Here is a 23,825-nt window from a genome sequence, read left to right as displayed (position 1 = left end):
CTCGTAGTTGTATTAGCGAGTGACATTTATGAGGAACTCTTTGGGTGCTAGTACTTGCATGGGCTTGTTTGTTGATCTTCATGGATTTCGACGTGGATCTAGGTCTCAGTCCTGCAGACGTCATCGACTCAGACCTTTGGAACAAGCTAGCTGGCCTCTTTCGCGGTTCACTTCCTCCCACTGAGAAATTGTTAATTCCTAGGGTTCTTACTCCGCTTCAAGGCTCCGGTAAAAGGGATATTTTTTAACGGGGGTTAAGGCTAGCGGAAAGAAAACTTTAGCGACTGAGATTCCGAGGGACGGTGGAATTTTTCTTGGATAATTTTGGGGTTTTTTGGGGCGATATAATGTGAAAAAAATATATGATTGAAAATTCTTGGAAAGATCTTGAAAATTTTTTTTTTGTTCATTTTTTGTGTAAGATAACTAAATTTTATTTTTATAAAATTAATCATGAACATTTTGACGGAAAAAATTCATTTTAAACTATTTTAATGTTTTATTCATTAATTTTTTTTCAAGCATCAATTTTTTTGAATGAAATAAATGTAATTAAATACTTTTGATTATAAAAATAATCCTCCTATTCAATTTTATCAAACTAACATCATTTAATCAACTGCTAGAATGTTAAAAATGTGGAAAATTTCATTGACAAGAGCAAAAATACTCTAACTATTCAAATAATTTTTTTTTTAATTATCTTATTGAAGAATTCTTTTTTAATTAAATTTTGAATTATTTGGTTTATTGTTAATTTGAGATAATTTAATTTTATTTTTAGGGAATTAGAGTTTTGACGAAGAATTTTTTAATAGACTTTGTTTTTAAAAAATTACGTGAGTGTTTCATTCATTGATTTTTTCTCTAATTAAACACTCGTATTTAATTACTTTTGATAAAATACTTCTTTCATATTCACTGTAAGTATCTTAATATCATTAAAAATTAACGTAATTAAAAACTTTTAAAATGTGTAAAATTACTTCATTGATAAGACCTAAAATATTAAAACTATTCAAAATGTTCATTAAAATTTATTGTAATCGTGTGAATCAAGAATGTTAGTTTTTAAATTCAATTTTCATAAAATAAAATGTTTACGTACACTTATTACATCTTTCTCTCTCTCTAAAGAAAAAAGCAACTAAACTAAAGTTGTTTATTATTATTTCCATTATTAGATTACTTAACCGAACTTTTTAGTCTTTATACACTCCAATATTGTATGAGAGCTGTAACAAATGGCCGGTCTGCTCTGGCACGGGGATTATAAAAAATTATGGAGCAAATGAATCCAAGTTGGATAGCCGTGATTATTAACCCTTATTCTTCGGACGTGATTTAGCGGGAAAAAAGTTACGAGTGTTTGTTCTAAGCGGAGATTGCTCTCGCTGGCTGATGATGCCGGAGAAAAAAAAAAAAAAACAAAGCGAAAAAGAAAAAAGCGGAAGAGGCTTCTTCGGACGTAATCACTTGGTTCCTGCGTCAAGTAGCAAGCAGGAAACAGACGAGAGGCTTGACAACTCAAACTCTCTCTATTTTTTTCATACTCGACTCTGACCTTTCATCAGCTGCCTGTTTTCGTTCTTTTTTAATTATTTTTCGGCTCAAAAATTTCAAATCAATTCTCAATAAATACTAAATTTAATCGTAACCATTTTTTAAATGACATATAACGCACCTGAGGCATGAATATTTGGATTTCAAAACTTTTATTAATCATTCCGAGGAATTACAGAGTCGTAACTCGGAATGGATGTACTTCATAGTAGAGTAAGGTAATTAATCCATCGGAGTTGCCGAAGAGGGTTAAGACGCTCCCAGGAGACGTCGATCTACCAAATATATATCTCACTTTACAGCATCACGCGGCACTAGGTAAGTAGCAGTTTTAGGTGTATTGGCTCTTACTTTACTCCGAAACTTCATCGGGTCCGGGACAGGTGCAGGTGTGGGTGTAGGCGAAGCCAAGGAACTCAAGGACAAATTTTATAGCTTGTGAACGAACCATGCGAGTCCTCCAAGACCCACAACTTGAAGAAGAAGTCGTCCAAGAGAATAAAGTTTGTAGATCGTTAATTCTCGCCCAGGATAAACGAATGACTCAGCCTATCGCTGGTGTTCACGTTCCTGTTCGTATTATACAGGGAATTACGACATTTGAGATTCGCCGATCCGGAACAAAGCTCCCTTGCTACTATACGTATGGTATAACGCAGTGTGTACTTAGATATGCCACATTACAAGTAAAGCTCGAGCTTCTGTACTTTGCGGGTCGGATAAGACAGTTATGGTGGTAGCCATACCATGTGTGATATGAAATGATACTACGATTGCGATATTATTTGGTGGAGCTGCGGTTATGATAACAGTGCAAGTGTTGGCAGATCGGGATTGCATAATGTGGATGTTTGACAAATTGATAATAAAATAATAGGGAATTCAAGCGCGTAATCGGAATTAGCACCAGATAGAAATGGGTGTTAATGCTTGAAGCTAATATTAGAATTATCCGGTACACTGTGTGGGTTCTTACTGCTGCTGGTAGTGGTGGTTGTAGGATAACTACACACCGCGGCTGGTACTTCTCAGAGGGAGTCGGAATCTCGACAAATTACCCCTCGAGTAAGCAGTATGCAGATCGTGAAATTGCGATACGCCTCGGGATTTAATTCGGTCTTAAGAGCCACCAGGTGCCTCTTAGCGATATGCAGTTGCTAATTCAACCGAAGGCAATCAAGACTTTAAATAATTCGATTAACAGTTCATTTTAGTTTATTTAGATTATGTCTTTGATATGTCATGCTGGTTTGGTAGAACATTTTTAGAAAATAATCGTATTTTTTGGCGAAGAGCCAAATTGAATTTGAAGAAATTAAGACGAAAAAAATAATTAAAAATGAATTATCTGATAAAAAATAAATTTACTGTGACAGATTGATCTATTTCTAAAAAATGAATTGAACAATCCTGTAATTAACCTTCGGTTTCCTCAAAAAATGTATCTATAATGATTTCCATCGACAGAATTAGCATTACAATTTCAAATAATTTCCCTTCCAACTTCTCAGAGTCAAGAAAAAAATTTTAATCTTCACAGTTTAAAAATACATTTGATTTAATAATAAATTACTAGATACAGTAGCTAGTTATCGAGTGAACAAAACTAAAAATAAACCTTAAAATCCCGCGAACGAAAATCGAGGATTGCTCGATAAAAGTATAATCTAAACGGTGACGTTAGCGCGATAAATGTTATCCTAGTACAGTAATCCCCGGAGATCATCCAGCCAGTCCGGACGTAATGAAGCACAGTTCAATTACCGTTGGCGACCATGCGCGAATAAGTGAAATTAAAGATTAACGCATGAAGGAGAGTGCATCCCGGATGAAATTATTCTCGAACGATGTAAGACGTAAACAGTAGATCTAAATTACTTAACGAACGGAATATAAGAAAACCAATAGTTGCTCTGTCACGGATAATAGAGCTTGATGCATGGCTTTTGTCTGCAAGAAGACTGTGCACTCCTTCCCGTCCTTATTCTTTTTCTTCTCCTCGGTCTTAAACTAAGAGATCTTGCTGAGACCCGAGAAGCTCAGAAGCAGAAGCAGAAGCGGTCTTTATTTATTCAGAGTCCCGAGTGACCGCGGTGAAGACGTAATAGGGAAACCGGGCCAGTTGAAACAGAGCAAGAGTAAGAATTGAGTCTAGTCTCGGCTCCAGAAGTCCATATAGCACGGCTAGCAAGGGGATGTGTGGACCACGGATCTAAGGGGATGAGAGATTGGCTCGACGCTCCATCCAGCTAACAATCCACTGGCTCTCGAATTCTCTTCTTCTTCCTTCTCTGAATTCACATTATATTCGGTTCTGGTTTATCGCCATCCTCACCGAAGTGAGAAGAGAGAAATATTGGCGCCTTCCCTCGACTAAATTTGGCGAAACGCGCGATCCTGGGTACGGCAACTACTTACTCTCTGCTCCCAGCAGACCAATTACAAACCTCCCGCCTACATCTACATCTATGTCTCATCCTCACTTCCCAGATACTTTCCTTGTCTCTGCTCCGCTCTCACACCTACCCAGTAAATTCGGAGCTTTACAACACAATATCTATGCATGTATGGATAAACAGTGAGAGGATACTTGAATCGAGCACGCAGGACGTGATGTATGGGTATTTTGATGTCAGAAGATCCAAACTTTGGCGAGAAGGGTATTTTTCACCCAGATATGCCGTCTCTTTTTGTATACCCTCGCTAGGTAATCTAATGTATTTTATTTTTAGGATGTGTGATGGGTACACGTGATCCGTTTGAGAGAGTTCAACTCGCCCTTTATGTTTGTATTTATAGTTATATTATGGAGTGTAATGTTTGCATTGTGTTTTATGAAATATAAACATGTATGAGTAGATTGAATTGAAAGAGTTGGAAAAATGATACTACTACTGAAAAATTATTTTTGGAAATTGTGGTGAAAGGTTACTAGAATTTCAACACGTTCAATTTTTTGACAAATTTTTAAAATTATTGCTCACGTTTGAAAATAAAATGTTCTGAGATATTTTTTAATTGTATTTTTAACAAATAGAAAGTTTTGAGATTTAGGAAGATATTACTATGTATGACTATGACAGTGATAACCGTATGTGGTGACCGATCACGTAAGCTCAAGGCAGATGAATTTGTAACTTTGAACTTTGGTGATTTGAACTTTAACTTCAATTTACATATGGAGCTATGTTATTTGTTTGTAAATTTTATTGTTTTCTTGAATTATAAAAAATTTTCGAACCAAGAAATTCTTCTTTTTGATTCAAAATATTCAAATTTTTAAAATTGATTTTTTTTTCTACTTGTTTAACTTTTTGATCAATTAATATACCCTACAATTTTCTTTTATTCGATAACGAAGGTTAGTATATCAGATTGATAATAAAAATAACGTTGTTCGGTACACTCATTGAATTTATGTAAATAAATATAATTTTCCAAATAATACTTTTACTAGATAGGAAATAAATAAAATAAAAGCACGGGAAATTGTTATATGATACAAAATGATATTTGGAAGAAGGTAGAGAGAAAAAAAACTGTATGATATAATATAATATATAATATAATATAATAAAAATAAATATATAGAGACACGCGAGAGAACGTGAAGAATTTGTGATACCCACGAATAGGAGGGAAACGTGATTCGGAGGTGGAAATATATAGAGTAGTCTGTTAGTCGGTGGGAACTGGAGGGTGGTAAAAATGTAAGAGGCTCACACAATAGCTCACCAACTTTTTAATCGCAAGCTCCCAGACTCAATCGATTCGAGTACGCCAGTGGTTTTCTTTATATTTACTGTCGGTACTTTTACTTTTACTCGTTCCTTTCCTTTTCTTATATTCATCCCGAAGCCTGGCCAAGTAAATCTAAAATCTAAAATCTAAATGCGGATTTTTTATATCGATGTGAATAAACTGAGATAAGTGTGAGATAAAAATAAATTTGATGAAGAAAACAGATGATGACAGCTCCGTAGATGATGGAACTAAATAAACGAGTTTCATGATCTACTGGAGGTGAGATATTTTTATTACACCAATGAAAATTCCCGAGCTAATAGCTCGCTCCTGCAAGTCTATATTCACAACGTGATAATAATCGAGTGGTGAAGATTTAAAAAAAAAAACACCACTATATTATATACACCGTGAAATGATGACGCGGCTATCTACTGAGAGACCGAGACCTAAAGAGCTAGTTCCACTGAATTGAGGACACTTACCCGTCTTGTATGTCCTTGTGCACTTTACTGACCGCTAAACCATATCCCCGAAATCCAATAAACCCGTGGCCGATTAAATTTATGAAGTGAAAAAGGTTCCAAAAGCCTCAAAGTCTTTCAAGAAAAGCGATAAATGTTTAAGTTTAATTTTACGAAGGAAATAATAAAAAAAAATCGAATTTTTTATGGTGAATACTGAGGTGTAAGCCTACTGTAAACCTATTTGTTTTCTTTTGGTAACTCAATAAAATAAACTGAATAAAAAAGAAAATATTCAAATTTATGGTTCCGTCAATTTGAAAATATCAATTGATATACAATAGAATTTTTAGTGTATTAAAAAAAATTCATTCTTAAAAAATTGTTCCTATTTCAAATAAATTTTAATTCAAAAATTTATATGCTCAATGCAAAACTATAAAATTTTTCAAGATATTTTTTTTGATTTAAGATTTTTCTTTTTTCAAATCATGTTAATTTTTTTTATGAGTGAATTTCCTTTACGCTCAATTTGTTGATAAACTTAAAAAAAATAAACCAATTAAAAATTCGATTGTCCCATAACGAAACATAGAATCCCTAATTATCAACAAAATAACAATGGTATCACCATAAAATTAATCAATTTGGGTTATGAAATTGTTCCGGAAGATCAGGTTTTATTGTTAAGAATAAAAATTTATAGGTACGAAATAAAATAAAAGGCTATTGGTAGAATCACTTTTTCTCGTTTTCTACTTTTACTCCCACACTTACTAGTACGTATACATATAGATCCTCAAAATCCGTATGAATAGTCTGCCGGCATAGTGCGGTGTACATACTAAAGTAGAAGCAATAGTACTCGGTACCAGTAGCCCGAGAAAGAGTGCGTTTGCGTCGTTCAATCGGCAGTTAACCTTCTTCGCGAATGTGGAGCCACATTTGGCGCTACAGTCCGTGGTCTCATCAAATGGAAAATTGAGTCCTCGTACAATTTTAGTGCGGCACGTGTCAGATCCTTCCGAGTACATTCCCCATTTTCCGAGCAAAGATGCTTTTTATTTCTCTCCCCCTTACTATCTAGCCTATCCTAACCTTTTATTTTATTTTATTCTATTCTACTACCCTTACTCGCTTTGTCGTTGCGTAAAGACGACTACTACTGCATCGTACTGTTAAATCAGAATAATAATGATAATAAAATTAAGATCTGCAAAACTCCAAGTCTTAATAAAAGCTGTTAACTTAATATTATTATTTAAAAAATCAAGAATATATTAAAATTACATTAAGGACATAATGAAATAACAATGACAATAATATAAAACTACTGGCCGAGGGAGAGATAGTTGGAGAGAAGGAAACGACATAGTAGAAAGTAAATTGGAATGGTCCTTGTCGCTGGACGTGTATAGTCTACATCGACGGAGATTTAACCGCGTGAGTCTAATTCAAATGGGGTTTTCATGATGGGTATGAGCTTCATGCATACATATATGGGCATATATATATATATATATATATATATATATATATATATATATATATATATATATATATATATGGATGTATATGGAATACCGAATGAAAAGCCCGGGGGTTCCACGCACGAATGTGCACGCGGAATTTTCCTACGGTTCGGTGGATCCACCTCCTCTAATTTCGTTTGCACCAAACAAACAATTCGCTTACAGTCGTATAATTGTTCGCAATTCGATCAGCTAACGTAGTTTAATGCAAAAACTATACATCGGATCATACACACTTTTGCTGGCGCCATCACACGCGAACCGGCCACCCGCTATCCCCATTTCGTTAGTTGTCCATGCTAATTACGGCTTTTGTCTTTATTCGACTAAAAAATCTACTTTGCTCTATTTTAATGTCGAGAGTGCTTCCCACTTTATTATTTACTTTTGACACACTTTCTACTAACATTTGTTTGCCTCATTATCTCTGTGCGAGGGATGATTAATTGAATTTTATTAATTAAAAGACAAAGATCTAAAAGAGTATTTATATTTGCTGTTAAAAATCAAGAGTAAATGTAGATTTTAATCCCGCATATATGAGTGCGGAGTTTTTAGACTAAAATAAATTTTTCAAATAATTTATCTCAAGTTTAAGTATTAATTATATTTTTCCAAAAGTTTGACTATGAAAAATTTTTATTATTATTTTTTTTTTTTCAGTCTCGTTGATAAATTCTAACGTATATTTATATTTATATTTAAATCCGAGATTCCTTTTACGACAGTATGACTGAAAATAATGTAACTTAGTACATCGGACTTGAGCGAGGGTAATTTTTTACTTGACTTATTAACGTAAACATGAGCGTTCCTTTGAAGCTCAAGACTTGGATGAATAGCCAAATACATTACTGGATGCAAGAGATTAAAAAATCTCCTGGAGAATGTTAAATGTAACAATAAATGCTTCAGTTGATAAACAAAAAAAAATTATTAGAATTAAAGCTCCCGATGTAATTACAACTGTAATTATAATTGTAATTTATAAATTTACGAGAAACGATATCGCGGATGTTTAATCAGTGCTCAATGAATTACCGATACAAATTTGATGGGGAAGTAATTAAATAAAATGAAATGAATTGATTATATGAATGGATAATTTAATAAATTTTAAATAGTAAGTGCGATAACGGGAACATTTCATCAGGATACCAATAATGTCACATTATAAAATGATGTAATAAATATTCAATTATTATTTCATCAACAAACTATGATTATCGTACGCCTCAATCGCTGAATAATCGATAGACAATGCTCTCGCGATGATATGCACCGAGCTTTCATATCGCTTCTCTCTCCCTCCCTCTCTCTCTCTCTCTCTCTCTCTCTCTTTATTTGACCAACAGCAGATTTTGATCTATTTCTATTGGGTTATATTTATGAGCTATGAGCTATCAGAGGATTCAAATACCGGCCAAATTCACTAACCAGAATTTCATTCGCGCAAATTATCCACCATTATTTATCGAGATAAAATACAACCGGAATAATATAAATAATAAATAAATAGTCGATAACTAAAATATCAAGCGAAAAATAGAAATGACTATCGAGAGTGATTAATTGATTCTCAATGAGATGAATAAAAACTTCAATCAAGTTGAAGTTTGAATTTCAATTTTATTTTAATAAAATTTGGGTACGCAATATTTGAAGCTCAGAAATAAATATGGTGTAAAAAATTAATGGTGTTTCGTGACGTGTTAGAATTTTTAATCAGTCAAATGATAATAAATGCTTAATATTTTCTTTAATAAGAATTAAAATAGATTGAAAAAAAATATTTTGAATTTGAATGACTTCCAACCACTCAGTAAATATAAAGAAAGCACCATAAAAATCAGTAAATAAATAAATAAATAAACAAAAGTATACTATAGCGAGCATAAACAATGAATATTGCAAAGAAAAAAAAAGTCGTTTGTACAATTGTAATGGATTACTCGTCACAACGAACAGCGAATACTGCTGTTATTGCGACTGATGCTCGCACCCCACAAATGTCGCGACTGTTTTCCATTAGTTTAATTACTTGACGGAAAAAATACACGAATACAAGAAAGACAACAAAAGATAATTCATATACTTGTGAATCAAACTTATATCATTCATTTTTCATAAAACAAACTAAACAAGCAAAAAGTTAAAACTTGTACTGCAAACGTTTTCTTCCAATCATTGGATGTAATTAATTAAAAAATGCTTTTCCAGAATAAACTGAAATAAAACTTTGAGTATTTTTTGAAGTTTTAGTAATTGAAAATGTACTCAAAATATATTAACGATATTCTTGTGAAAAAATTGTATAAAAAAAAATTTTTTAAAATAAATACAAAAGTTAGCTTTCTAAAATATATATTATTTATCAATATAATTTCGGTATAAATTTTTTTTCATGTGGATAAAATAGTCAATTTGACAAAAGTAAATCTCTTAATTCTGTTTTTATTTGTAAGTGTAGTGTATACGAAAGTACGAAGTGAATTTAGTAGAGTTTGGTGAACTTATACTTATACTAGCTCCTGGTGCCGAGAATTCGTGGATTCGTAAACAAAGAGCAGCCCCATCCGCTGGCGAATTTCCCCCATTCCGCCCTTGTTCTCCGAGTACAGAGCAACGTCACTACGAAGTCCAACAATGGTTATTGTTTTAGTCACAGCAACTGAGCTAATAAAATTTACACGGGTGGTTCTGTAAAAACTGCCCGTTGTACAATCGGTGAGGTCAGACCAGGTGTAGAATGGTGCTTAATTACTGGTATTTGTAGAATAGGCAATGGAATTATTATATAGACTATTGCATACTAGCGCTAGTTTATGATGAAAATTAATAAATAATAAGTTTCCTCAAATTAAAAATTGCGCGCAAGGTTATAAGTTATATGTGATAAAAATTATTATTACTATTTTTATTTAGTTGTTGGGTTTTGTTTCATTTGTCTTTTATATTTTCTCTAGACTTTTTTTTATTTCAGTTCAATGGCTTTGAATTCTCCCGAGACATGACAGTGAGTGATGAGGTGGTGAATTCACCTTAAAGAAGTTCGGATTTTTTTTTATTGAAAGTATACTCTCATTTATGAAATATTCAATGGCTCTTTTATTCAGTCTGCCAATCACGCGCCACTCGGATATAATGCAGAAAAAATAAATATCTGAATAATAATTTAACCTTTTATCTTGTTCTTCTTTTTTGTTATATTTTTTTATTAATTTAAATATATTATCTACTTATTATATTGCGGTTCAATAAATTGAAATGAATGATCGTAGATTAAAATAATTTTTCACTCCCACGGGTAATTATTGTTAATTATCAAAATAATTTTTTTATTTAATTAAATCAAAAAAATTAATTTCAACGCCGTTATTTAAATTAAGCCGTTATTTCTCTTGAAGTTTTCAGTAATTCACTAATTTGCACCCAAATTACCTCCAGTTAGCAATATTACTTAGCTCACGCATAACCATCGAAAATTATTAAAAATATCTTGTCGAAAAAATAATACATAATTAAATAAAAGTTTTAAATAAAAATTCTCATTTAAAATCTAAATAACTTATTTCAATGAAAATAATTTCCGGAAAAAAATACCCTCGTATAAAAAATAATTAAAATTATAATATAATGACCAAGTAAAAAAAAGTTAATAAAGTATCGCTGGAATAAAGTGAGAATACGGGAACTGGAGGGTTACACATGGATGTGAACATGAACATGGAGTGTCGCTTAATTTTCCCGTATACGCGTTACACCCCTACACATGATAGATGCAGAGTATGCAAACGAAGATATAAAACGAAAAAGTAAAATTCATCAACACTCACACACATCGTACGTCACACAGTATAACACCGTCACCGGCGGCTTTGGCACGTGTGTGCCTCGGACAGAAATAGACGGGCTAGTAATCGACCTCTACCACTTACATTACAACGACGGTCGTATGTAAACTTTCAGAGCAAAGCAAAATTAAGTAAAGTTGAGTGTTGCAGCAGAGTAGAGTCCGTTGTTTTATGAAAAGGTTTCGTTACAACGCACGCAATTGTCAATGCCGGGATTTCAGTGAAAGAGTGAGTGGCTAAGTCCTCACTTCACTCAGTTTCATTAATTCAAAGAAAACAATAACGAACACGAGGCGGCCGCGCACTTAGCGTTTGAATTTCCCCTAAGGCGCACGGTTCATTCCATCTGCGGAACTAAATAACCGAGTAGCTGAGTAGACCGTTTTCGTAAAACTTTAGTATTTTTAACGGGAATAACTAGAAATAGTTATACTAGTAGTTGTTTTTGTAGTAGTAGTCATAGTAGTAGTAGTAGTAGTAGTAGTAGTAGTAGTAGTAGTAGTAGCAGTAACAGTAACAGTACCACTGGCTGCGACTCTATTCACCCCAGACCATTTCTTCTTCCATCAAATTTTTTTTTTTAACATTTAATTCCCCAGCTAAAACTTTTCCCGGCATAATAACAATGATAATAGTTATACTTAATGCTACACTACGAATTTTTTTAATTTAATTATTATTTAACTATCGCTGGATAAATAACGGGAGTATTCGGGTCAACAGTAGAATAAATAAGAAAAAAAATATTATTTTAGGTAGCTCTTCGGTACAGAGTGGGTGTTGTGTATTAAAAATAAAAATAATAACAGTAATTAAAAAAATAACGAAAACTTGAGACGAATAAAAATAATTAATGATCATTAGAACTGGTTGAGGTTATTAAATAAATATAATTATTTTATCCAAACATCGTGTGATTGTGATGATAATTCTCATTACTTATCGCTCGAGAGTGTTTTATTTTTTAACTCGTATTTTCTGGGAACATATTTGAGTTTTATTTAAATCCTAGAGCCAGGCATGGGACAGGAAAGTAAATTAAATAAGTTCTCAGTCCTAGAAGAATCGGGCGTTGGAATATTTAGAAAAGAATTTTAATTAATATCTCGAGGTAAAGTGCTGCACTGAGCCGGAAATTAACGGGGAAGAAAAATTTATCAAGAGGGGATAGTTCAGTGAGAGAGGATACTGCACCGGTTCAGGTCATTTGCTTTACTTGCAATTGTAGTTTACTTTCGATTTGTTGCAAAACATCGACAGATAATTTTCAACTGTTTTTTATTTTTACTAAAAAAAAAAAAAAATCACTCTGCAAATTTTTTTACTTTGAATTTTAGAATTAAAATTATCAATAAAATTTTTGAATACTTCAAATTGTTGCGTATGAACATTATAAGTCAATCTTGGGGTGAAAAAGGATTAAAGAGTAGGCACTGGCCTCAAAAAGCAGTTCAATCTTATTCGCCGGTCCATTGGCAGCCTGCCAGCCGAGTGTAGCGAATTCGAGCACCGAAAACAACAAAATTTCTCGTAATTCCACCGGGAAAGAGTCGAGTTAATCGATCGTCGGATGGAACGTATACCTACTCTACTTGAATCCTACATTACTGGCTACTGGCTACTACTACTTATACTGTAGTAACTGTATGGTTATATTATACATTATTTATGAGCTCCGGGATATCGAGTTTTCAATTTTTCTGACCTAAAACCCCAAATAACGAAATATCTTCTTCCTCCACAGCTTCAGTTCTAGACTTTGGACAGTGGCGCTAGATTATTGCGTAAAAGACTCACCTTTATTCCCATTGTAGACGCTAGGATCCCATAGTCGTGGTGCAAAGCCGGCAGCATAACGGGAGGTAAGTTGGCCATCATCATTCTGTCGAGTCTTGGCAGCTTGTCACACGTTTCGCGTATTTATTAAATTAACTCCTCAAGAGTTTCACCTACCTAAAACAAAAAATTAAATATTTCATTAGTTTATGGCTAAATTTTACCAACAATTTCTTTTTAAAAATAATTCTAAGACTCAATTTAAAATTCTAAAAATTTTTTAATTTAATCCAAAAATGACTTCAAAAATAATCTCATTTTTAATTTTTATAAAAATGTATTTTTTTTTTTTTTAAATTGTCTACTAATTTTAAAATCTAACAATTTTTTTAATTTATTCTAAAAATAAATTAGTGTAGAAAATTTTTCTAAGAATCCATTTAAAAAAAAAAAATTAAATGTCCGTTAATTTTAGTTTGATAAATTTGTCTAAAACAAATTCCAGTCTAGTTATATGATTCGCATCAAAACTTAAGACTTTCCTTCAAACAATAAACAAGTGACTAAGAAAAAAGTAAAACTGTTTAATAATCAGTTATGAGTTTAAAACGTCTTAGCAGAATATGGTAGTAGTTATAGTAACTTCTGGCGCATCACGTGAGTTTGCACAAGTATTATAATCTAAAGCCTATTCCCAGCGGATCTCTAATACTAGGAGTATCACTACCACTACAACTAATACTAATACTAATAATAATAATAATAATAATACGGGTAGTAATACTAATGCTCGTGCTGTTACTATAGTTTCTATTTGCTTGAGCTGCACCACTAACTACCCGTGGGCTATGTACCCACGGAACGAAGAAGAATATCATCGTGGAGCAGCTAGCTTTCCGTCGAGGGACTACTACCATCATCCCAGTATCCATAAGCATGTCGGAGGTTATGTACCAGAGACACAGACACAGCCAAGGATGGAGGTAGTATGGGTACGTAGACAAAATGCTCCATTACACGGCAGCCAATTATAGAATTAATCCATTACTCGATTTGTGCTGGTGCGTGAGTGAGTTCCCGGTGAATCCCACGGCTAAAGTTTGATACCGTCGCGGTAATAAGCGAGCAGGAAGTTGCTACAGAATATTTCTGGTCCCGGAAATCCAGAGAGAGAGAAACGAATTTTTGATATTACCTCGAGATCTATCCCTTAATCCAATTATAAGAATGTACCTTTGTGTAAACTGGTAATTATATAAAGTTACCAGAAGGTTAGCACTTGCAATAGGGTCCACCCGCTTTGACCTCCTTAGCTTGGGCTTTTACCTTAAGTTTAGGGCAGGGATATAGTTATATAGTTATATAGTTATATAGTTATACAGTTATACAGTTATATTATGGCCCGAGAGTTGTATGAGGACACGGAAGACGTCAACGAGATTGCGGCGGCTAGGCGTTATTCGTTTCTACCCGAACTCACCCCCGTGGCGTGACGGCAATCTAAGTTTCCAACTTGGTCTAGTCTCCACCCGGTCTAGGCTGCTGGTATGCCCAGTAAGACATCCAACTAATCCACATGAGGCCATTTCATTTCGACTCGATTTGCTGTTGTCGCCACCAATGCCTAATACTCACACTAACACTGGATGTAATGCTCTAACATGTTCAAGTAAGAGTTTTTCAAATTTTATTCTTTTTATCAAATTTTTTTTATTATTATAACTAAAAGTAGCCGGTATTATTTTTTTAATGCTAAAATCAGCAAAGATTATTTTTATTTAATTTAAAAAATAATTTAGTATTAAAATAACTGAGTTAAAAATTTTTTATCATAATTAATATTTTTAAAAAATTTGTTAAAATGAAATAAAAAATTATTTCAATCAATGTGACAAATTTAAAAGTAAATAATTTAAAAATAAAGATTTTATTGTCAAGTTTTAGACACTTGAACTCCTCAAACAATATACTGACGATATTTAATGTTCGATCCGTCATACATCTCGTCATCGAGCAAGCGGTTTGCTTTTTCCACCCTTTTTTCATTTCACCATTACATGTTTTGTCCCTTTCTATATATTTGATCGTAGACGTAGTAGTAGGATATATATTATTCAAGGGACACTCTGGGTTCTTCCAACCCCTGGCTTTTAGACTACTACTGTAGCCTCATGCATCTTGCATAAATCCACTCAAGCAAAGGTACAGAGTGAACGGGTATTTGCCCTCCACGAGAGCGTAGAGAGCAGAGAGCAGTGTGAATAAATGAAAAAATTAAAAAAAGTTAAATAAAAGCCAGATGAAATTCTCCATATTTTATTTCTTCACATTTTCCACACCTAAAATCGTAACATAAATGCCATATTGCATTTGCCGCATTTCCATTCCTATTCCAATACATCCATGCATTTACAAACTTTTCTCCCTGTTCGTCTATTCTCAACTTTCGCTATTCTACCCTCAAACAATCCAGAGGACATTATTGAAGGCAATACTCGCGAATTATCGCTCAGTAATAACGATCGGGCCAGAAAAAATTGCATGACAGGCCAGAGGAAAATAGCCAACAGAAAGTGTGACAAGAAAAAAAGAAAGGATGGCGAACTTTCACCGGAGATGACGCGTGTTTTCAATTACTTTACACCCCGTTAGAGGGAACCAAAGGCAAAGAGAAATGAATCAACAGCACAGCAGTTGACAGTGTTGATGCTGCTAGACTCTAACCGGGAATTTGCATTTTTACCCAATATTCGTTCATTTGCTGGTTGCTTGTTCGAGCGTACCGTCGACCCAACAAAGGGTATAGTGGGTGCATTATCAACGGCATACCAGCACCATTGATATTCATACCCATAGTCACCATTTTCAAGATAAAATCCCGTCGTTACTCCAATGAATCACCCAACCAAGGACTCGACCTTTAACCTGTTGCTCCCTACTCATCGACCTGATCATCAATCTATTAATCTTTTTGTCACCTCACCTCTGTCTGTCGATTCGATATCCCTTTGCACACATTGGATATCAGTCCATCACCCAAATTAATCTCGAATATGTTTGATAAGTTTTAAATGTTTGATGGTGAACATCGAATACTTTAAATCGTTTGTTTTTATAAAAAAAGAAGATGAAAATTTTTTTCTTCAACTAAATAGTTTTTTTTTTAGTTTAACCATACAATGCAAATGAAATATTGACTCAGGATAATAATATAAGCTTTAATGTCTTCCTGGAGCCTGTCTATAATAAATGCAAAGGATGAAGGGGCAATTTTTTGTGGCGTCTGCGACGTGAAATTGAAGCAGTGGGCTTGGAGAGCCGAGTGGGTAACTATACTATGAAAAAATAAATTTATAAAAAATAAAAAGGTATTTTAGAGGCATACATGTGTGGCTAGATATAGAAGCTAATCGCAAACGTTTTCAAGCGCGGTAGTGCCGGGTATCCCTCGGGTATGGCCCAGTCACGCACGACGAGTCCTCTCCCGGAGGTAATCGCGCACGTGCTTCGAATACTTTTGCTGAAACTGAGGCTTTGCAGTAACTCGGCGTTGATTCTACTCGCATCGCATCGCATCGCATCGCGTCGCGACGCCACGACGCCAGACCACGGAGACCTGTTGCCCCGGTTCGACCAACCACCCATAGATAGATATACAGATATACCGCCCACCCACACATACACAGATCCAGATCCTACCAGTCATCATTCCAAGGATCTCTTATTGTCTGCCCGCGAATAACCTCTTTATTGCGAGCTCCGCTGTAATTACTTTTATTTAATAAAGTGCCGAATTAAATTTCAGATGAAAAATAATATAAGATGGATTTTTACCGTGAAAATCTCAAATGCCTCCTTGGTTTCAATTTATTTTATTTTAACGAATTTCCTGTATCGTTAAACCGCAGGAAGTAGAAACTGAACCGGCTTGAGGGACTGAGGGTAGTTGCTATCTATGCCGGTGAAGCGTCAAACAACCCGTGACTCGGCTCTTGGTCTTAACACAGGTGACAACTTTATAATGCAATAAATTGCGGTCGGTTAAACAGTTAATGGAGCTGGCCTACGAAAATCTTGGAGTCTATCAAATCGTCTAAATTATTTTTATTTTAAATTTGATAATTTTTTAAATAATTTTTTAGTACTGATTTAATTTTTAAGTAAATTAAAAAAAAATTTTTTTTAGATTTTAATTCAAAAGTATCTTGAAAAAAATTTTTAAGTATAAAAAATTAAATCATAAAAAAAATTTATCCTCAAATAAATTATTATTTGCTGTTAGCTGATTTTTGTATGATATAAAAATTTGAAAATTTGGAGCCAAAACTTATAAATTTTATTCCAAGTTGGCGACGAATATAATTCTGGTAATCACTGACGTCGACTTGTACGACTAGGACTATCGGTATAAGTGTCTACCAACACTTTACCAGTAAGTAAGCTACCGTCGAAATTTAATATTGTGCAGTAGCGAGTAGCGAGACATGAACCCCGAAGCATCTTTACGAGGCACGCTCCCGCTTAATTGCCTTCAGAGGTTCGTTTACCATCGCTGCATATTCGCGCTCTTCTCATCCTTACATATAATACATATAATACATATAATACATATAATACATATACTTTGTCTACACTGTTCCTCGAGCATCTCGCGAATCTGTGTATACATGCAGGTATATAAACGAGATAGTAAAATCCACTATCTTAAGGAGCCACTGCAACCTGACCTGTCTATCTCGGCATCGTACCTCGGTTGGCCTTTGCACAGCCTCAAAACATAATTAAAATTTTCTAATTAAGAATTTCGATAAGACACAAGCCTAGTCGGGAAGCTACAGCTCGAGTTGGTGCTCTCTTTATGTACCAAAGAACAAGACGAAGATGAGAGCGGGTATTAAATGAGCAGAAGTATAAGCAGAAGCAGAAGCTTGTAAAAGAGACCCGTCTGTTTATGCCAAAACAAAAAAGTCTGCTAGCGAAAGATTAACCCTACTTGCTCCTTTAACCTCTTTAAAGAGTGTTGTGTTTACTCAAGTTAACGATTAAACTATGGGGTTTTGTTGAAACTTATTTTTGGGTTTACTTCCCCTTTTTTATCTAATGTTTAAGGGTAAATATAGTAATTATAATTATAATTTTACTATAGAAGATTTTTGACAATTAAAATTCTATTGAAAAAATTTTTCATTAAAATTAACAATAATAATTATTATTAAAACAACTCAATCCCATTTAATAAATTTTAATTATATTATTAATTATACACCTTACAGTTAATTAAATTAAATTTAATTTTATTGTCTTCCAATTCCTTTTGATTTAAAAATATATATAATTAATAAAATAAAAAAAATTTTTTCCAATGGATTGTGTTGGCTTAATATTAATATTAATTTTAATATGAAGAATAATAATAAAAATATTAATAATAGTTTATAATAAAATATATTTATATAAACAGTTAGTTTGTTAGGTTATTTTAAATTAGTTTATGTAAATAAAATTTTTGTTTTTAGAACAAGTTTGTATAATTTAACGAACTTCATAAAGTTTGCCGGCAGGAGTCACATAGGTGGGTTCTTGTTAGTGATTATACATATATTTGCTCATACATACTCAGCACTGTACTGGCACAGTTCGGAAAATGAAGTGAATTGAGAGTTGATCCGCCAGGCGTACTCACTACTCACTACTCACTTGCTTCAACTATACTACACACACGGTCTATGATGGCTAATTAGTTATTGCTGATTGTCACAAGTAGTTTAGTAGTTGCAATTTAGCTTGAGTAAGGTGGAAAACTGCCGAAGGGTTAATCGAACCCCAAGTTCTACTCGATACATATACGACAGACGACACACCCTCATATCGTTCAATTAATGTAAATGTTTATATTAATGTAAACGTCAGTTATTTGTTTACACATTCGACAGGTTTCATTTATTGATAAATGTTTTCGACAAAACATAAAAAAAGTTTGATTTTTTAACAGTTGATTTAAATAAAATATTTCACGGTAAAATTGTTTTATTGTCACACTAAAATTTCGAGATAAAAATAAAAAATGTATTTTTATTTTTATTTTTAAAATAAATATAAAAAGTGTCGTCGTATGCGCGTATAATTAATTAAATAAATAACTTTAATCAATAAAATAAGCATACGTTTGATATAGCATCACTTCGACACCAAGCGAGTAAGAATGGACTCACGTGGCTCTAATGTATGCATCATATTTCAATTTTAATTTACGTAACAATTGAATTTTATTTAATAAAAAAATTAGATAAAAAGTTGTCAAACTACTAAATTACTTGTTTCAATTACTCAAAAATTAACAAAAATTATAATTAAAAAATTCTTGACCTCATTTCACTTAAAATTTCCCTATAAGTTATTTAAAATAACTATTAAAGATAATTTTCAACTCAAGGAACTAATCACTTCCCAGCATTAATTATTCACCACTCATTAGCCAGCGGTAAAAAGAAGAATCTAAAAAAAAATGTTTTGCCTTAAATTGTAGTAAAATTCTGGGAAAAAATTCAATTTTACTTCAATTATTTAAGGCTTAAATCAACACAATTAAAATAATTACAGCCGTGCAATAAAAAAAAATGTTCCTGGATCAAGTAAATTTTTTTTTTTTTTTAGTGAAGCTAAGAATTTTCTAAGCTAGTGAAACAGTTTTATAAATGATTAAGCCGAAAAATGTGTTGACAAAATTTAGCGTGAATAGAAAGAGTAGTAAGACAAGAATGATAATCAAGAATGTAAAAAATGATAAAAAATGACAAGAACATAGACGTTGGTTTACTTGAACACGAACAAAAGGAATCGCCCGGGCGATCATTTTATTTATACGGGCACTCTAATGACGATAATCATAATAATGAAGAAAACTTTCTGTCGGTCCTCACAACTCAGGGCTCTATCTGTATACCAGTGGGTCTATTCGTTGACTCGCTCACTCGCTCGTTATCTCCAGCATCTTTTCAATCGTCAGGGAACGACGATATCGTTACAGAAGTCGGGCCGCGACAGCCATTGTTTCCAGCCACGTATTCAACGCCGGTTCAGGAATGGAAAACGCCAACCGAGAGAACTTCATCTCACTTGTGTGTATTATAGTCTGCGCTCTTGTCTCCCGTTCAGACGGTTATTTTCCTTTTTCTTTAGCCTTCTTTGCTATCTTTGAATCTCTTCATCTGCCGCTTTCATTCACCACCTCCCCCTTCCCCCTAACCCCTTCCTTCAAACCACCTCTAGCCGCAAACCAAAGCAAAACCTCCACTACACTCGTTCAAAGATACCAAATAAGGTCAAACATTTATATCTTTTTGTTCGTTGTTATTGTTGTTGCTCTTGTTTGTGTCATTATTATTTTTTGATATTAATTTTACATTGTTTTACTTTTTATTAGTTAAGTTTCTCAAATAACCTCAAGCAAAACGAGCTTTCATGATAAACATTTACTTTAAAATTACGTTTAAAAATTAGTCATGACTTGAATCAAGAAAATTATTTTTAAAAGCTTTATTGTTTTGATTTAATTAAAAAAATATTTGAGCTAGAAATTTTTTTTTAGTATAAACAGAAGTATTTTTAGACTTTTTTCAATAAATCAATAAAGAAATGTAAGTCGTAAATGTTAGAAAGAACTGAAAGTTTTTCATTGTTAACTTCAATTTTTTGTGAATAAAAATTATATTTACTATTATTATTATTATTATTATTATTATTATTATTATTATTACTTGTAAGATTAAATCGCAGCAAAGTTTTTAAGATGATAATAATAATAAATCTTGATAAAACTACATTATTATTATTATTATTATTATTATTATTATTATTATTATTATATTTGTTTCTATAACTCGGTAGTTAATATTATTATTTTATTCATGAATCGTCACCAATAAAATTTAAATATAACCAAGTCTCTTTCAGTATAAACTTGTGAAATACAATAATTATGTATTGTCAAGTATCAACATTGTATTTTGAATAATTTAATTGACAAAGGGATGACGCTATGAGAAGCTGTATCCATTGATCATATATAGATTAGATTGAATAAACCCTTTCGGATGGCTGGCTCGTAGTTAATTCCCTTTGAAAGTAGTGTTGACACTGCTGTGTGAATTAGCAGCATGTGGATATCTCCTCTAATACGATGTCGATGGGGATCTATACTGTATCGATATTGCCGCTGTGCGTTGCTTCTCCTCTAATTGTAACTCTACCTATCTATATTCGTTCTCATTAGCGACATTCGATCCATATTCATTAGAAAATGACCTAAATAACTTCGGAAAAACAATTAACATTAGCCGTAACGTCAATTTACTTGTCATAATTTATTTCAGTGTCATGTCACCTAGTCTGAGCTTTCTGACAGTCAACAGACTTGTAAGCAATCAAAATCACCCTTTCATTTTATTTTATTTTATTTTATTCGACTTTCCTACAGCTCTATTACCGGGTAATGTGGTGTTAGCATGGATTTTTCCTCCGTCTTTCAGCATATAATATATAATACCACGGCAGTGTCACTCGAGGAAAGTGACTGGGATGATGACGACGCATTTCCGTGATAAGACCAGGACACCCGGATCTTAAATCAAAGTCTCGATATTTTAAAAAGTTTTTATTGAAATAAATTTATCATTTTGTGTAAAGCAGGGATCATCGGATGGCATGTGCCATGTGTCAGAGAGCACACACAAGAGGACAAGGAGAAAAAGACAGCAAAGAAGGTCAAGTGTCGCCGGGCAACAACCGCGACCTGGGATAGCCGATGGAGCGGTTGGACATGCCTGGTATAGCACAGTTGAGTGTACTCTATAGCACTGAGAGTGACGATCGATCCAGCGGCGAAGAAACCTGCGCTCAATTCAATTTCTCACGAGGAATTTGGATTTTTTGACATGTGGGAGATCAACTTATACTAACAAACGCCCACTCGGTGTGGGGTGCAAGCTCCTCTGCTTTTTTCCTTCCTTGGATTATTTTTTTATTTCACCTTTTATTAAAAAAAAAAAAAAAAATATATATATATATCGGATGTATAAATGTTACATATGTTGCGGTATGAATATAATCTAGAATATTTTATCCTTATTGCCTACTACTTCGATTCCAATCGGATTGTCCATGTCTATGTCTACCAAACCCTGGGAAGAGATGCATCTAAATGGATCTCACACGTACCGACCATATTCAAAGTCCATTATATTATATATTCCTATTTTAACATATTTCTGATATTGCAAATGTAAATTCTCATGTATAAAATAGACTTTGCATATCAGCAAATAGTAATAGGTACAAAAATGGATGAAAAATTTTTTACGGTAAATAATAATTATTATATTTTTTTTTAATTTGGCCATTCATTCTTTTGAATAACTAGTTTAAATGTATTATTGTACCTTGATACTCAGATACAAAAATTTAATATTTTTATTTTAACGAAACAATTTTTTTTCAAGATTATATTCTTGTTGAAATCATTCTTTTAAATTAACAAACTTAATCAATAAGATTGATACGAAAGAAAAAAAAAAACATTATTATATTTGTTTTCGAGAGTTAAATTATAACTCTCCATCCATCTAGCGCGTATTATTTTCTAGTGACGCACCTGCATACAACTATTATTTTGATCCTCATGAAACCAAAACTTTTTTCGCATTAAGTGATTGCCTTTCTGTTACATATTAATTATTATTGTACTTTGTATTTAATTTTCATTAGCGTGAGTATGCTATTTAATTAAAATTAAAATTACATTTTGCTTTTTTCACTAATTTTACCATGGTACCTCCTATTTTAAAATTATTTAATTAACAACTAAAAAATATTTCATAAAAAGTGAATAACACTGTAAATTAATAAGAATTTTAATTAGCAGTATCAATGATTTAATCATTGTGAGTGGGAGTTTTCTAATAATACTTGCCGGTGATTTAACTGTTTAGTTTAAATCTCAAAACTTTGATAATTGGTTTTGAACGGAGTACAAGCACACATTTATACAGTTTTCCATTTTACACCCGGATCCTTATTCAAGGATCCGACTACTGCTCACCCATTAAATACTACTTGATTTCACTTGCTCTAATAGAGTGCAATATTGCTGAGCTCTTGAATTTACTCGCGTTGGCAAGCTTACAAATCGTTCAACACAATAGTCTAGTGTTTGAATACCCATCGGGTATTTTTTATTTTTCATGTATTAGACAATTATTTTATTTATTTATTGATTTATTTTTTTTTCTTTTTTTTTTTCCTCTTCCCGTTTTTCTTAGACTCGATTTCATTCGACGAGCCGCGATGGTTTTTAAAGGTGGGTTCTAAGTAATTACAGAAAATTCGAAGAGATGTAATGAAAGTGAATCGAAAGTGCGTTTTTGATCAATTAAAAGTTCATTGAAGTTTAAGTAATTATATTACGAAATGAAAAGCCAAAACAGCGTAAGCGAGGAGCCGGTGAGTGGATGGGCAAGTTCTTATTGGGAGCGCGAGAGAGAGTTGTGGTGCTTGAAAATGCCGGAAAGTAATTCGAGTAATGGACTCTCGATAGTCAACGGTTTCAAGCTTTTGAATTAAGAGCTCTCAAAATTATTGCCGGGTAATATCTACCAATGTTTGAATTATCAATCGCCATTAGAACCGCGGAATTCGTGCACTTATACGCCCGCTAATTTGTTACTTTGTAAACATTTGTTCAAGAACTTTTCATTTATTTGTCGGATGTTCACATCATACTTCAACAGTGTAAGTGGGTTATAAATTAATTTGTATCCCACAGTTGTCATTTTTGTTGAGATAAATTAATAATTGATCGCCAAAAAAAAAATTTATCATATCTAATGTTTTTAGTA

The 23,825-nt window shown here is 33.0% G+C and overlaps 1 protein-coding gene across 13 annotated transcripts in view; it reads right to left on the bottom strand.

Annotated features, from left to right (window-relative positions):
* The window catches only part of Heph (polypyrimidine tract-binding protein 1 heph), a 166,498-nt gene that overhangs the window by 85,361 nt on the left and 57,312 nt on the right, over positions 1-23,825 (bottom strand). For 12 of the 13 annotated variants that reach the window (XM_074241073.1, XM_074241074.1, XM_074241063.1 and 9 more), the window contains one exon: positions 12,955-13,110. The exons of the other annotated variant lie outside the window; for it this stretch is intronic. In XM_074241073.1, coding sequence (XP_074097174.1) covers positions 12,955-13,038 — 84 coding nt within the window. In that variant the 5' untranslated portion in view covers positions 13,039-13,110. Of the gene's footprint in view, positions 1-12,954; positions 13,111-23,825 lie in introns of those variants that run through there. 13 annotated transcript variants of the gene reach the window in all.

Source organism: Cotesia typhae, unplaced genomic scaffold, assembly GCF_013202065.1.
Source record: "Cotesia typhae breed Kobodo isofemale line unplaced genomic scaffold, CoteBio_Ctyphae contig_33, whole genome shotgun sequence".
Lineage (NCBI taxonomy): Eukaryota > Metazoa > Arthropoda > Insecta > Hymenoptera > Braconidae > Cotesia > Cotesia typhae.
Note: the sequence above shows the minus strand (reverse complement) of the source record. Positions and strands in the feature narration are given on the sequence as shown.